General features: G+C 48.3%; 4 protein-coding genes across 4 annotated transcripts; 2 read left to right on the forward strand and 2 right to left on the reverse strand.

Annotated features, from left to right (window-relative positions):
- Nucleotides 1-23: 23 nt before the first annotated feature.
- P170DRAFT_433647 (D-3-phosphoglycerate dehydrogenase) lies at nt 24-2,137 on the forward strand. The gene is made up of 7 exons (XM_024848544.1): nt 24-555; nt 622-929; nt 986-1,575; nt 1,635-1,677; nt 1,735-1,793; nt 1,849-1,930; nt 1,983-2,137. Exons 1-7 carry the CDS (start codon nt 239-241, stop codon nt 2,009-2,011), a joined length of 1,428 nt encoding a protein of 475 aa, XP_024707077.1. The 5' UTR covers nt 24-238; the 3' UTR covers nt 2,012-2,137.
- A 298-nt stretch (nt 2,138-2,435) lies between these two features.
- On the reverse strand, nt 2,436-4,986 carry P170DRAFT_401282 (CDC2/CDK family serine/threonine-protein kinase). Its single transcript, XM_024846365.1, has 10 exons — nt 4,843-4,986; nt 4,486-4,775; nt 4,355-4,436; nt 4,208-4,304; nt 3,999-4,153; nt 3,914-3,941; nt 3,649-3,862; nt 3,405-3,599; nt 2,699-3,315; nt 2,436-2,656 (listed from the first exon to the last, which is right to left on the reverse strand). The coding sequence occupies exons 2-10, from the start codon at nt 4,593-4,595 to the stop codon at nt 2,499-2,501; spliced, it is 1,656 nt and encodes a 551-aa protein (XP_024707078.1). The 5' UTR covers nt 4,596-4,775; nt 4,843-4,986; the 3' UTR covers nt 2,436-2,498.
- A 218-nt stretch (nt 4,987-5,204) lies between these two features.
- Nucleotides 5,205-5,428, forward strand: P170DRAFT_351041 (uncharacterized protein; the record flags this gene model as incomplete). Its single annotated transcript, XM_024843836.1, has 2 exons — nt 5,205-5,294; nt 5,363-5,428. The coding sequence occupies 2 exons, from the start codon at nt 5,205-5,207 to the stop codon at nt 5,426-5,428; spliced, it is 156 nt and encodes a 51-aa protein (XP_024707079.1).
- A 443-nt stretch (nt 5,429-5,871) lies between these two features.
- Nucleotides 5,872-11,062, reverse strand: P170DRAFT_443914 (putative P-type ATPase; the record flags this gene model as incomplete). The annotated part of the gene is made up of 21 exons (XM_024850594.1): nt 5,872-6,158; nt 6,209-6,357; nt 6,415-6,565; nt 6,639-6,684; nt 6,742-6,865; nt 6,924-7,156; nt 7,260-7,394; nt 7,470-7,552; nt 7,605-7,937; nt 7,990-8,143; nt 8,217-8,520; nt 8,558-8,677; nt 8,733-8,878; nt 8,931-9,280; nt 9,339-9,470; nt 9,536-9,602; nt 9,651-9,785; nt 9,841-10,182; nt 10,274-10,810; nt 10,877-10,916; nt 10,971-11,062. 21 exons carry the CDS (start codon nt 11,060-11,062, stop codon nt 5,872-5,874), a joined length of 3,960 nt encoding a protein of 1,319 aa, XP_024707080.1.
- Nucleotides 11,063-12,185: the final 1,123 nt, after the last annotated feature.

Raw genomic sequence — 12,185 nt, forward strand, 5'->3', positions numbered from 1 at the left:
CGCCTTCGGTGTCTGCTTGTGTCCCGCATGGCCCGTATGAGTCAACGGAGTGGTTAACGAGTTATACCCAAAAACTGACTTCTGGAGGTCCGGTTCCGGAGCTGCTAAAAATTGTCTCGTGCGTCTTTCTTGATACATAAAATCGATACCCACCCCCACCCTTTCTTTTCCGGGCTATCCACCTCTCATTTGCCTACTTGTATCTCTTCCCTCTTCACGTTGGGTTCGTTCAACCACAATGGCATCGTTCCCCAGAGACATCAACGCAAGCCCGGAGGGCTCGAATGTGAATGCGTCGCAAAACTTGAATCTCTCGAGCTCCCCATCCGCATCGTTCCAGTCGCACTCGCCAAGTCATGGAAGCTCCGCTCTCACGAATCGAATAATCCCCTTGCCCAATGCAAAGCACCTGAAGCCATTTGCAACCGAGGACATCAAGGTCCTTCTTTTGGAAAATGTGAACCAAACCGGCCGAGAGATCCTTACGAAGCAAGGCTATCAAGTGGAATTCTTGAAGTCGTCCTTACCTGAGGACCAGCTTATAGAGAAAATTCGGTTTGTGGGCCCTTCAAGCACGTTTCCTTGATCTTGACAATAGGCTAACCTCTGCCTCTCCCAAAGAGATGTGCATGTGATTGGGATCCGCTCGAAAACGAAGTTGACCGCTCGCGTCTTGAAAGAAGCTCGGAACCTCATTGTTGTGGGCTGTTTCTGTATTGGAACCAACCAAGTCGACCTCCAATATGCGGCAGACCACGGCATTGCGGTTTTCAACTCTCCTTTTAGTAACTCACGAAGTGTCGCCGAGCTGGTCATAGCTGAGATTATTGCCCTTGCTCGCCAGCTTTGCGATCGCTCCAATGAAATGCACGCTGGCACCTGGAACAAGGTCAGCAACAAGTGCTGGGAGATCCGTGGAAAGACCTTGGGCATGTTTGCAGCCATCCCTATCCAATGGCGATATTTCGGCTAACAGGGATAACAGGCATTATCGGATATGGTCATATTGGCGCCCAGCTATCGGTCCTTGCGGAGGCTATGGGCATGTCTGTGCTTTTTTATGATGTGGTAAACTTGATGGCTCTGGGAACTGCCTGCCAGGTGCCTACCTTGGAGAGCTTGCTCTCGCAGTCGGACTTTGTCACCTGCCATGTGCCCGAACTTGCAGAGACGAAGAACATGATTGGGCAACGTCAACTTGAGCAGATGAAGAAGGGCAGCTACTTGATAAACGCCAGCCGTGGAAGTGTCGTCGATATCCCGGCATTAATTCACGCAATGCGTTCTGGCCATGTTGCTGGCGCTGCTCTTGACGTTTACCCTAACGAGCCTGCTGGTAATGGTGACTATTTCAACAATGATCTCAACAGTTGGGGTGCCGATCTCCGCGGTCTCAAGAACGTGATTCTTACCCCTCACATTGGAGGTAGCACGGAAGAAGCGCAACGTGCCATTGGTGTCGAAGTGGGAGATGCTTTGGTGAGATACGTCAATGAAGGCACAACTTTGGGCGCCGTCAATCTCCCTGAAGTTGCCCTTCGTTCTTTGACGATGGATGAGCCGAACCATGCTCGGGTAATTCAATCTTGTGGCAGGTCACATATGTTTGAAACCCAGCTGCTAACGCGATGCAGGTGATTTATATCCATCAGAACATCCCTGGTGTTCTACGGAAGGGTAAGTGGATCACAGCCTTCCCCCTCTTTGACGCTGTAGCTGATCGCTGGTTTGTAGTGAACGAGGTCCTCGGCGACCATAATGTTGATAAACAAATGACCGATAGTCGCGGAGATGTATGCCAATTTCAATCCAGTGTTATAGGTAATGTTCAAGGCTGACGAAACTTAGGTCGCTTATTTAATGGCTGACATCAGCGATGTCGATAACTCAACCATTAAAGATTTGTACGAAAGGCTAGAGAGCCTCTCCTGTATGATACATACGATTCCGTCTCCGGCTGGTACCTATACTGACGTTTCTAGCTCGCATCATGACTCGAATCTTGTATTGAGACAGGGTCTATTGTGTCTGGGAAGAAAAAAGGAAGAAATTCGAATCGATACGAAACGCTTCCCTTCACGAGTGCACTGGTACCAATTCTTCAACGACACCGGTTTAACTTCCAGCGCGATGGGGCCACTCAGATAGGGTTTCTGGGTATTTATTTATTGGAAGCTCGGACTGCGCTAAATGAACTGGGAAGAAAATTCAGGTGGCTGTTTTGGGGGCAATGTTCAACACTTTGATGTCCTCGATGTATTGTAAAAAGCAATTCAGTTAGGCGCAGAGGCCTGGGTTCAAACGGCCTATGTGCGCGACACATCCTTGAATTTACGGGTTAAAATAGTCGTTCACTGGCTGCTGCCCTCCACCCTTTTTTTTAAATAAAAACATAAAAAAACGCAGAAACACACACACACACACACACACACCCCCCTGACAAGGGTTCGTGGAAGCAAGCCCTTGTATTGGAAATTTAGTCACTATTTGAATCCGCTTCACCTTCGATATGACGGCCTATCTGATGCATGGTGCCCTTCCCTAAAAGCCGGACTTCGACTTCGCCTTCTCGATGAATTGCTCTCCCTCGGATAATCCCGTCGATTGATTTGACGTGACGATTCATGCCTGGTATTGCGCCGATCCCAATCCCGGTCTGAGTTGCTATTTGAAACAGGCCCCTCGCCCTCACGATAACGGCTGTCGAAGCCACCCAAATAATTTGGGACATAGGAGTCTAAATTCCCATCTGGTCGGCCCCCGAATCGCCCCTGATGGATAGCGCTATCACGTCCTGCTCTGCTTGGATGAACTGTAGCCCATGCTTGGTGAGCAGACGTAGGGGGCTTAGGCGGCAGACCGCTGTCCTTTTGCCAGGGCGGTATCACCCGACCTGGGTCCTCAGTGCCTTGCCTGACTCGTGCTGTATGCGTTTCAGCGGTTCGATGGTCGACAGATCGCCTTGAATGATTTCCCTGATTTCCCTGATTTGATTTGCCTATGCGCGCAGCACCAGGAATGCGGCTGTTTTTGCTTTCCATTGTACTTCTGGTTCCTGAGTTGGTTGCCCAGCCCCCAGTTGGCCCCATACCCACTGATCCGCCCGCAGGCGCTGGTGGCATAGCTGCTCGTTGCCCACGAAACCTTCTCCTATCTAATTCATGTGAGTCCTCGAAATGTGGTATTTCACCGGGGCGAGCTGGAAGCGGCGGAGTGAAAAAGTATGGATGTTCCAGTGCATCGATAGCGGTGATCCTCTTCCGCCAATCCAACTTGAGAAGCTCGCCAAGCAGCGAAATAGCTGCAGGGCTTTGGCTGTAACGTTGTCAGATGTTCTTCTATCAATAATCTTGTAACGCCATTCTTCATTCAGCTCTCAGGTGAGGGTGGGGATATGACCGTACTCTTTGAAAATCTCGTGCAAATTCCCAGGTTTGTGCCCGAAGGTTCTGACACCCTCGCAGCCGGGTAAAGAACTCCAGCCAGGCATGTTCTCCTCCGTTGGCGCTCCCACGAGATTGAATATAAGCTGCGCTTGATTCAGGTCGCTGCTACCGGCAAGTATCGGTTTGCCCTTGAACATTTCTCCAAAAACACACCTATCACTGTTAATAACAGAGTGCACAACGGGCTTGCCGGAAATCTCACCCAACACCCCACATATCTATGGCCGTTGTATACCGTCTCAGCTGTAGAAGCAGTTCTGGTGGGCGATACCACCGGGTCACAACTAAAGAGGTGTAATCCCTCTTGGCCTCTCCCCCTCCTTTGCCAGGCTGAGGCGGCTCCTCATCATACGGCCGGGCTAGTCCAAAATCCGCAATCTGAAGGACACCTTTGTTGTTGATGAGCAGATTGGCAGCTGCGGAGGCGTTAGTTCACGTCATCTCATACACGCCAAAGCAGACTTTACCTTTCATGTCACGATGCAAAATGCGATTCTATGTCAAGGTTAGAAGGAACGCCCCCGGGATTGTGAATACAAACAAAGCTATTACCCCATGCAAGTATTTAAGGCCTTCAAGCAACTGAAGCATGTAGCACTTGATTTGCGGTTGAGTAAAACTAACGGCTGGGTTCTCTAGCAGCCCGGAAAGATCATGTTCCATGTAAGGCGTTACCATGTACATGCTGGGCTTCTTCCGCCCTTCCCCTGCGCAGATGTAAGATTCCAACGAATGCAGAGAGGCAGGCGAGAAATCTTTACCTTTGCTTCGCTCCACAGCCATCTCCATCAACTGAAGAATATTATTATGCGACAGCATTTTAAGAAGCTTGATTTCACGAAGAGCAGTGATTGGGAACTTTTGAATCCACATTAGCGGTGAGATATATGAGTATGACCGGTACCTACTCCGTCCTTTTCATTGTGCATGAGAATTTTCTTGAGGGCAACAATTGAGCCCTCTTTTTTTGACCTAGCTTTGTACACCTCCCTGCGGCAAGTCAGTAAGCGCAATCTTTGAAATAAGGGCCGATGCATACCCAAAAGTACCCTCGCCGAGTTTCCCCAGGAACTCGAACTCACGAATACTGGTGCATCCTCGGAATCGGGTGCTCCCGTTGCCTCCTCTTTCTAGCGATGGTGCCACCATGTTCCTTGGTAAGCCAGATGCTTACCGAATGCCAGCCGGTGGGACCGTTTGAAAAGGAGATGTTCGAGGATGGTGCTTTGGGACCAGCCAATAATTGGCAGCTCACTCGCTAATTGGATGTGCACTCGAGTTGGTAATGAGGTCAGGTAGCCGTAGCTGGCTGCATCTAATACTAGGTGCCTGAGCAAATCATCGGATTAGCTGTCTACACTCCATGGAAAGATAGGTAGGGGGAGAAACGGGCTACCGGATTTGCGATGTAGCTTAATGAGGTCACAGAGGACGTCTCGTCCTAGACGGTAACGGTTGCTCGGTCGGTCAGGCTGCAAAGATGAAGATGCGTAATAGTCATAATGATTTGCGATGGTCCGCGTGTCGGCCCCATTCAGCCCATTGTTGCGAGTTCCAGCGTCGGATTCGGATTTGGCAGTTGAATGAGTTCGGCGGATGGGATCACATGACCGCCATGCTTTATGGCCGGGCGGCGCTCCCGTCGATGTTCCCTCGAGAAGCCCTGCTATTCATCCTCCATCCCCGAAAACCAAGAGAAGTACTACCCTTGTCCTTTCCTCTGCGGCGGGTGCGATTCTGACATGATACCGAATAGATATGGCCTCGAACCACCCAATCCATATCCACCCCGCGCGGCCCCTCTACAGGTTCACCGCAACGGCCCTGGGTGCCAGCATGTGGTTTTTCGTATGAGCTCCGTTCATTTCCCACCCTTTCCAGGCCCTACTGACCGCGGCTTCTTCCCTGCGCTATAGTTGATGTACCGAGCCAAGAAGGATGGGCCTGCTTTGTTGGGTTGGAAGCATCCTTGGGATCATTGAACATGCCAAAGCATTGTTGGCAATCAACATACAACGGATCTGTCGGAGCTTCGTGTACTCATCCCAACTAGACTATTCGGCTTCTACTAGGATCGAATGAGAATTGTGCTTTTTCTTTTTTTCTTTTTTTCTTTTTTTAACCTGCTCTCGGGTTGCGGCAATGTCGACTCTCAGTCACGCTACTATTACTTCTTATCCGTTCGCTTTCCCGAATGCTACCGTCCAGAGCTACTCATCTGATCACGGTTCGATTGGGCTGCTCTGGAGAGTATAATCCGCTGCACGGGTTTCTGAACCTTCCAATTTACCATTCTATGTTTCGTTTTATTTCATTTCATTTTTCATTTCTATTTTCCTCTCCCCTGCAAAGGTCGAGTTCCCAGAGGTCTGTCTTTATCCATAGCTGGAAACCGATTGCTTTAGCACCCCCGGCCCCCTATTTTTCATCCTCGCATTTCTTCCAGCAGTACTTTATACTCGCGGCGTTGCTTTTGGTGGTGCGGTCGCAAAGATGCGTACATGCGCTTGAGAGCTCGGGCAAGTCTGGGGAAGAGCATGCATTCCGCTAACCAGGAGACGAAAAATGTACCAACAGCAAGCGCAAACAGCCAGAGTGCAAATTCTTTGGACACAAAGGTCAGCTGCATTATTTTTGTTACCCACTCAGATGGCTTGAACAGCATATAGCATGACACAAGCAAGTCGATAGCTATCACAGACACAAAGGGCACTATAGTTCGTTAGGCGCTGGACACGAAGTGAAATGGTAGATTGACTCACTATTGGATTTCATTGGCATTCGAAACGGCGGCCCGACGCTGAGCACAACACTTGTCAGCGTGTATTGAAACGTGGAAACCAGGAACAGCGCGGTGTTCTCTGAATTCTCGATGTTACTGTTTTCCAGATCTATTAGGGGTGGTTTGAACCTGATGTCATTCTTAGCAACCCAATGTCGTAGCCCTAGTTATCGCGGCTCTACGTACCATGGCTGCGACTGGACAGTCTTGTAGGCTATAAGCTGTGTTAGGACGCAAATCACGATTTGCCCCAGCAGAGGTGTTAAAACCTTCCGCGACACTAGATCAGCGGTTGGCCTTTTCCGAGAAAGCACAGGATAAGGGCCGGTCCAGCCCACTGTCGAGAGCAGTCAGTCAAGATGTTATTACCAAAACTTGGGAGGCCCAGAAGGCCGCATCGCTTTGCTTACTGAATATTGCTATCGGAAGGATGAGGGCCAAATCGATGAACAAGAACTGAAGGGTCAGTAAGAGTGAAGATCACGATTATCGGGAGTGGGTGGGGCCAAGTACTTGGAAATCACCGAGGTTTGATCCTGAGGTGTATAGAAAACTGACAGACGAAAATTGAATCGCCGAGTATAGACTCATGTATTTAAAACAACAAAAGCTGGTGACCAATGCCGCTCGCCCCTCCCTAAGCTTCTGTTTCAGCACGAGAGCTCGAGACTTTATATGAGTAGAAAGGGGTGTACCTGATGACTGTTGGAACACACGAAACATCGAACTGCCGGCTTGTGAATGGAGCAGCAACAGAAGCTTCTGCATCGGATAAGGAGATTCCAACATCAGCGGCCTTCAATGCACCACAGTCATTGGCTCCGTCGCCACAGAACCCGCAACAATAGTCAAGAGACTGAAGCTTTTCAACAAGCTCATGTTTCTCATCCGGAGACATTCTGGCGAAAACACCACCAAGTACAAGCATCTAGGCACACAAACGTTACTTAGGCGCTGCTGACGCGCGGAGCGGGGCGGAAGGAAACCATTGAAGTATTGACTCGGTCTCATTTGAGGACTGTGGCACTCACCCGCTTGAGGACGATCTCGTCACCATAATCTACAATCCAGCGGAAGACATCTCCACTAACCGCAAGTGAGTAGTCATGAAGGTTGCAGGCGTTGCTGGGTACGGATAAGTCGATCTCTGTAGAGTTTAAAGCGGGCTGTGAAGAGTCAGTCAGCCGAGACTTTGACAAACCGTCCATTAGTCGAGAAGGCAGTGCTGGCAAAAGACATACCAATAGCGTGTCTGAATCAAGTTTCAAGCAAGGGTTATCGACACTCTCCCAGTGTAGAGAGGTTTTAGAATCATGCGGGTAGCCTGCTGTGGAGTTGGCTAGGGGCCTTCGTGAAGCAAATGTCAAGATACAAACCTTCCACGAAATGTGGGACAAAACATGGCTTGTTCGTGCTTATTAAACCACATTCACGAGCAACGCTGACCGCTGTAAGGATGTTATCACCCGTACACATAATGTTCCGTATTCCAGCTTGGCTCAGTTCCTTGATTGTTTCAAAAGTCCTCGGCTTCAATTTGTTTTCAAATATGATTAGTCCAATGAACTCCAAATTGCTTTCTGCCTCCGTACGGGTCATTTTCTGGACTTTCATCCACCTAAGCCTTGGTTCATATTTAGCTGCGCAGGCTATGACCCGGTAGCCCTGGTGAGTGTATTGATTTAGCAAATCTTCGAAGTCATGGGGCACTAGAGCCAATTGAGTCAGCCAGGTTTCATATGGAGATGGCGGTATACCAACATGTTTCCGGGCGGCATATAGCCTTCACACTCTCTGGCGCACCCTTGACGAAAACGCTGGCACCGCTGTCTCCAAACTGCCTTACAACCACACTCGAACGACGAAGCTCCGAGACGAACTCAAAGTTACGCAGAACGCCGAGTTCTATTGGTGTCTGCAAAAGATGTGAGCACCAACGTGTGAAGCCTCGAATGATCCGTAGTGGCTAGATGATAGGAAATACTCACGCTTGCATGAGTCCCTCGAACATCCCGGGACTGGGTCGCAGAGATCGGTGGCTTCGCGATAGACTGAATCACAGGCTCAACATTAGAGCCTGGCTGCTCGGAAACATGACCACCGCCTTCCTGGTAGGACCATCCCGTAAACTGAAACATTTTTACGTCCAAAGGGTCCCCCAGAAGCTCGTCATCAATGGTTCTTAAGGAGTGACATGTTGCCATGATGTAAGCAATTTTAGTGCGTTTGTCGAGATTTTCCACTTCGACACTCGATGGTAAGGAAGGCAAATCAGACAGAAGATCGGTTAATCTATGTCCTGTTAGCATCCACGTAGTGTGTGGTATACAAGCCTACCAACCTCATTTCGTGATTAACTGTTCGCACTCCAAGAACGTCCAGGCCATCTTCTGTCAGGGTCCCAGTTTTATCAAAACATATAACATCCAACTTGCCCCCTACATTGACTCTGCAATTGAAATCAGCATTAGTTCCATCTCATAGAATGGTTATCTATCTCCAACCTTTGAGGGCTGATGCAGAAAATCTTGTGGTTCTTTAACCGCGATAGGGCAAAATTAATGCCGATTGTTAATGTAGCCGGTAAAGCAGGGGGGACAACAATCGTAATCAAATCAAGCGCCCTGACAATGATCAAATGCCAGGAAAGCTATGTTTTGGCGTTAGCATGTTCATTTCAGCCAACCATGCATTGAACTTACACCTAGTCGAACGAAGTTGACAAACGAGGCCACGAAACCCAGGAGAGCAACCACACCCATTACAGAGATATAGCGGAAGGAGTCGCGGTAGAACTTAAACCCAGAGGGTTTGGGAAAGAGCATCGAGCGAACCAGGGCACCTTTTGTAGTAAGGAACCCTGTTCTCACAACAATCGCGAGAGCAATCGCTTCGTCATCATCGACATTCTGAGGGCGCCTTGCTCGTATCACCCGCGTCCCGCTGAAAAGGAAGTGTTTTGCAACATTAGGGTGGACGGATGACGCATTCAAATCAAGATATTTGAGTGCATCGTCAGTCAATGGAGTTTTGGATATAGGAACAGATTCCCCTAGTTGCGCTTCGTTTAGAGCCTTCATTATTATGCACGCGATATTTGGTTTACTCACCTGTAAGCATGCTCTCATTTACAATACAGTCCCCCGATAGTAAGATGCAATCGCAGGGAACCTGGTTTAGAGATGGGTCAGAAAACTCAAAGACGTCTCCGGGCACAAGTTCACGAGAGGGCACAGATCTCCCTAGTGACGCAGTGTGTCAGTAGATCAGGCTCTTTACAGCAACCTAAGGGGGGTGTATTACATACAAAAACCGTTTCTAAGCACCCGTATGTCACATTCAAAGAGGGAGATGTTCCTTAGGCGACTCATGGTCTGGGAAAGTTAACAAATTTGTACCTGCGCTAGAGACGGGTAAGTTACCGTTTTCGTTTCAAAAACAGTGGCCCCTATGCTGAAAAATGATATTGTAAATATGCAGACAGCATAATAGTAGTATTGGTCTAGTGACCATAGCACAAGACTTGCGACTTGGAAGATATAAAACGGATGAAAGGCCTAAAGAGATGAGAGTTGAGATTTTCATTCGGTGAGAGGGGGAGGGAACACCGACCTCATCTAAAAGGAGTTCAAATGCTGACTTCTGGTGGATATCAATGAGGTTTTTGCCAAAGACCTGCTCTCGGCTATCACGGTCATCGGCGTCTAGTCCCATTCGCATCATTTTCGCGTTCGTCCATAGAGGGTCTTTCCAGCCACTGATTAAGCAAAACCTGTCCTCAATTTGATGGTAAAAGAAACGCAAATACTTATAATCAATGGAACGCAAAAATGAAACCGTAGGGTCGTTCTCTTCATCGTATAATTGACAACCAGAATCTGCGAAAATAGTAGAAAGCGGGCGTCCGTACGCTTGACAGTTAACCTTGTACACATTGAATTGATTCCATTGGTCCTTTGCAGATATTAGCCGAAAGGAGGAAAAACACAAGTATGTGAGCAGTGACACCGAAAAAAAGGAAGGGAGAAATCGATTATTCACATACTTCTACTGCCACCCATTGGCAGGATTGGAGCGGCACGGGTCTTCCTACAACCCGAACGCGCCATCTAGGGAACCACCTAAACAATAAGTAGGCCAATCCAACTGTCAACACACACAGTGCATAGTATAATACTAGGCCAGTCATCGCTGTTGAAAACCCAGCAATAACAACTGTAAGGTCCTCTGACTCGATGTAGACTTTCTGATTAAGCCTGTTCTCTGCTTTTCGACCACTACTATAGGAGTTGACCGATGAGGGCCGCTGCGGCAGAAGAGGGTCTTCGATGGATGGCCTTGAAGTAGATGTTCTTTTCGAAGCAAATGATGATCGAACAGACATACTTCCTGGGTGAGTGCCATTTCGAAAATCTTCATCATTATCACTTCCGATATCTAGCGCATCTTCATTTGGCCATTCGGCAAAAGAAGCATCTTCTTGGAAATAGGTGAAGCTAGCAGTGGAGTTGTTATGGTTCCGGCGGTAAGAGAAGGACGCGATGCTGGACGGAATGCTCTCAGAAATAGGACCGTCGAATACCTATTTAATCCAGTCATGTCTTGATCATAGACGCATGGGACGCCAAACTATCACGAAGAAACGCACCTCGTTACGAGCCATCTCTACATCTGACACAATGCTGTAGCTGGAGACTTGTCAGACGACAACTTCGAGCATCCATTGGTTGGGTTGGAATTACCTGCTTCTCATAGAGTCGCGTCGACAGCCAGGTCCGGGAACGGACGATTGTAAAGGGCGACCCGACCCTTGCGGGTGTGTAGAACGATCCATTGCGAATCTTGCCTGCCGGCTCACGACCGACAGTGTCCCAATACTGAACACTCTCCCGTAGATGCTCACCAGTGACAATTTATATGAGATAGAAAATCACCCGACCAGAAACATAGTGGCTAAGGTTTAGGCAGTAGATATGGGAAGCAACTCAGGGATATATCCCGTATAATATGAACATCGGCTTGGGCTTGCCCCCAGGAGTATCATTCATAGCCAGATATCCGAGAACGGTGCTCGAATGATGCGGGTAGCGAAGCTGCCCCGGTTGCTGTTCCATGGTTATCTACACGTGACCGGTAAACTGCCGTTTATCTCCAGGACCACGGAGTAGGTACCTTACCTGGTATTAGGTAGTCGAAGTGTTTAGTTTTACTGCGCAGGACGGGGAATTATTTACTTGTAGGTCGACAAATCTAGACATACGGGCTCGATAGGCTTCTCGTGAAGCATGAGATTAGAGGTAGTTACATGTATGCAGAGTACGTGAGTCGACTGCAACTCACAGAGTCCTTCTATCCCGTACATGGCAAGACTGCAGTGGCAAATTGGGTAAACGTCTGCAGCGAAATCTGGCCTGGGTACTTCAAAATGGTTGAATGGTTTATGGTGGTATATAGTATCAACCTGAATCTGGAGTACTGCCACCTTACTTCGAACTGGGTATCTACCAGCGAATTGAGGTTAGTTAGTGAATTATTTATAGATCCATTGTGGCGGGACTTTGGACTCACAATACGAGAGGAATACCGTACCAATGGACTTAGTAAATACAGTAAGGTACCTAGGTACCTTAGGTGGTAAGGTACAGTACACATATATTGTGCAATGTACAGTATGTATGTACATACATTACATTTATTTCCAAATACCTGGCAGTACCTCCTATCCAAACGGTACTGGTGCCTACCTGGGACTCCTGAGTAACATGAGTAAAGGTAAATAATTTCCAAGCCGTGAGAGAGAAAAAAAAAAAAAAAAAGTGGTAACTAGTACCATCAGTGTCTAGATATAGAATTCGCCTGTTTTACGGACTGGAGCATAGCTGATAGTTAAACTTGGAACATTTTCTGGTTTTCTTCATACTACGTGCAGCCCTTGACAGGGTACCTAGAAGGTATGC

This window comes from Aspergillus steynii (genome assembly GCF_002849105.1).
Source record: "Aspergillus steynii IBT 23096 chromosome Unknown P170scaffold_2, whole genome shotgun sequence".
NCBI lineage: Eukaryota > Fungi > Ascomycota > Eurotiomycetes > Eurotiales > Aspergillaceae > Aspergillus > Aspergillus steynii.

Coding starts and splice junctions, on each gene's coding strand:
- P170DRAFT_433647 (XM_024848544.1), top strand. CDS start 239: ATGGCATCGTTCCCCAGAGACATCAACGCAAGCCCGGAGGGCTCGAAT. Junction 930..985: donor GATCCGTGGAAAGACCTTGG/GCATGTTTGCAG, acceptor CAGGGATAACAG/GCATTATCGGATATGGTCAT. Junction 1,678..1,734: donor CCCTGGTGTTCTACGGAAGG/GTAAGTGGATCA, acceptor GCTGGTTTGTAG/TGAACGAGGTCCTCGGCGAC.
- P170DRAFT_401282 (XM_024846365.1), bottom strand. CDS start 4,595: ATGGTGGCACCATCGCTAGAAAGAGGAGGCAACGGGAGCACCCGATTC. Junction 4,437..4,485: donor CTCGGCGAGGGTACTTTTGG/GTATGCATCGGC, acceptor GACTTGCCGCAG/GGAGGTGTACAAAGCTAGGT. Junction 3,863..3,913: donor TTTGCATCGTGACATGAAAG/GTAAAGTCTGCT, acceptor ACGCCTCCGCAG/CTGCCAATCTGCTCATCAAC.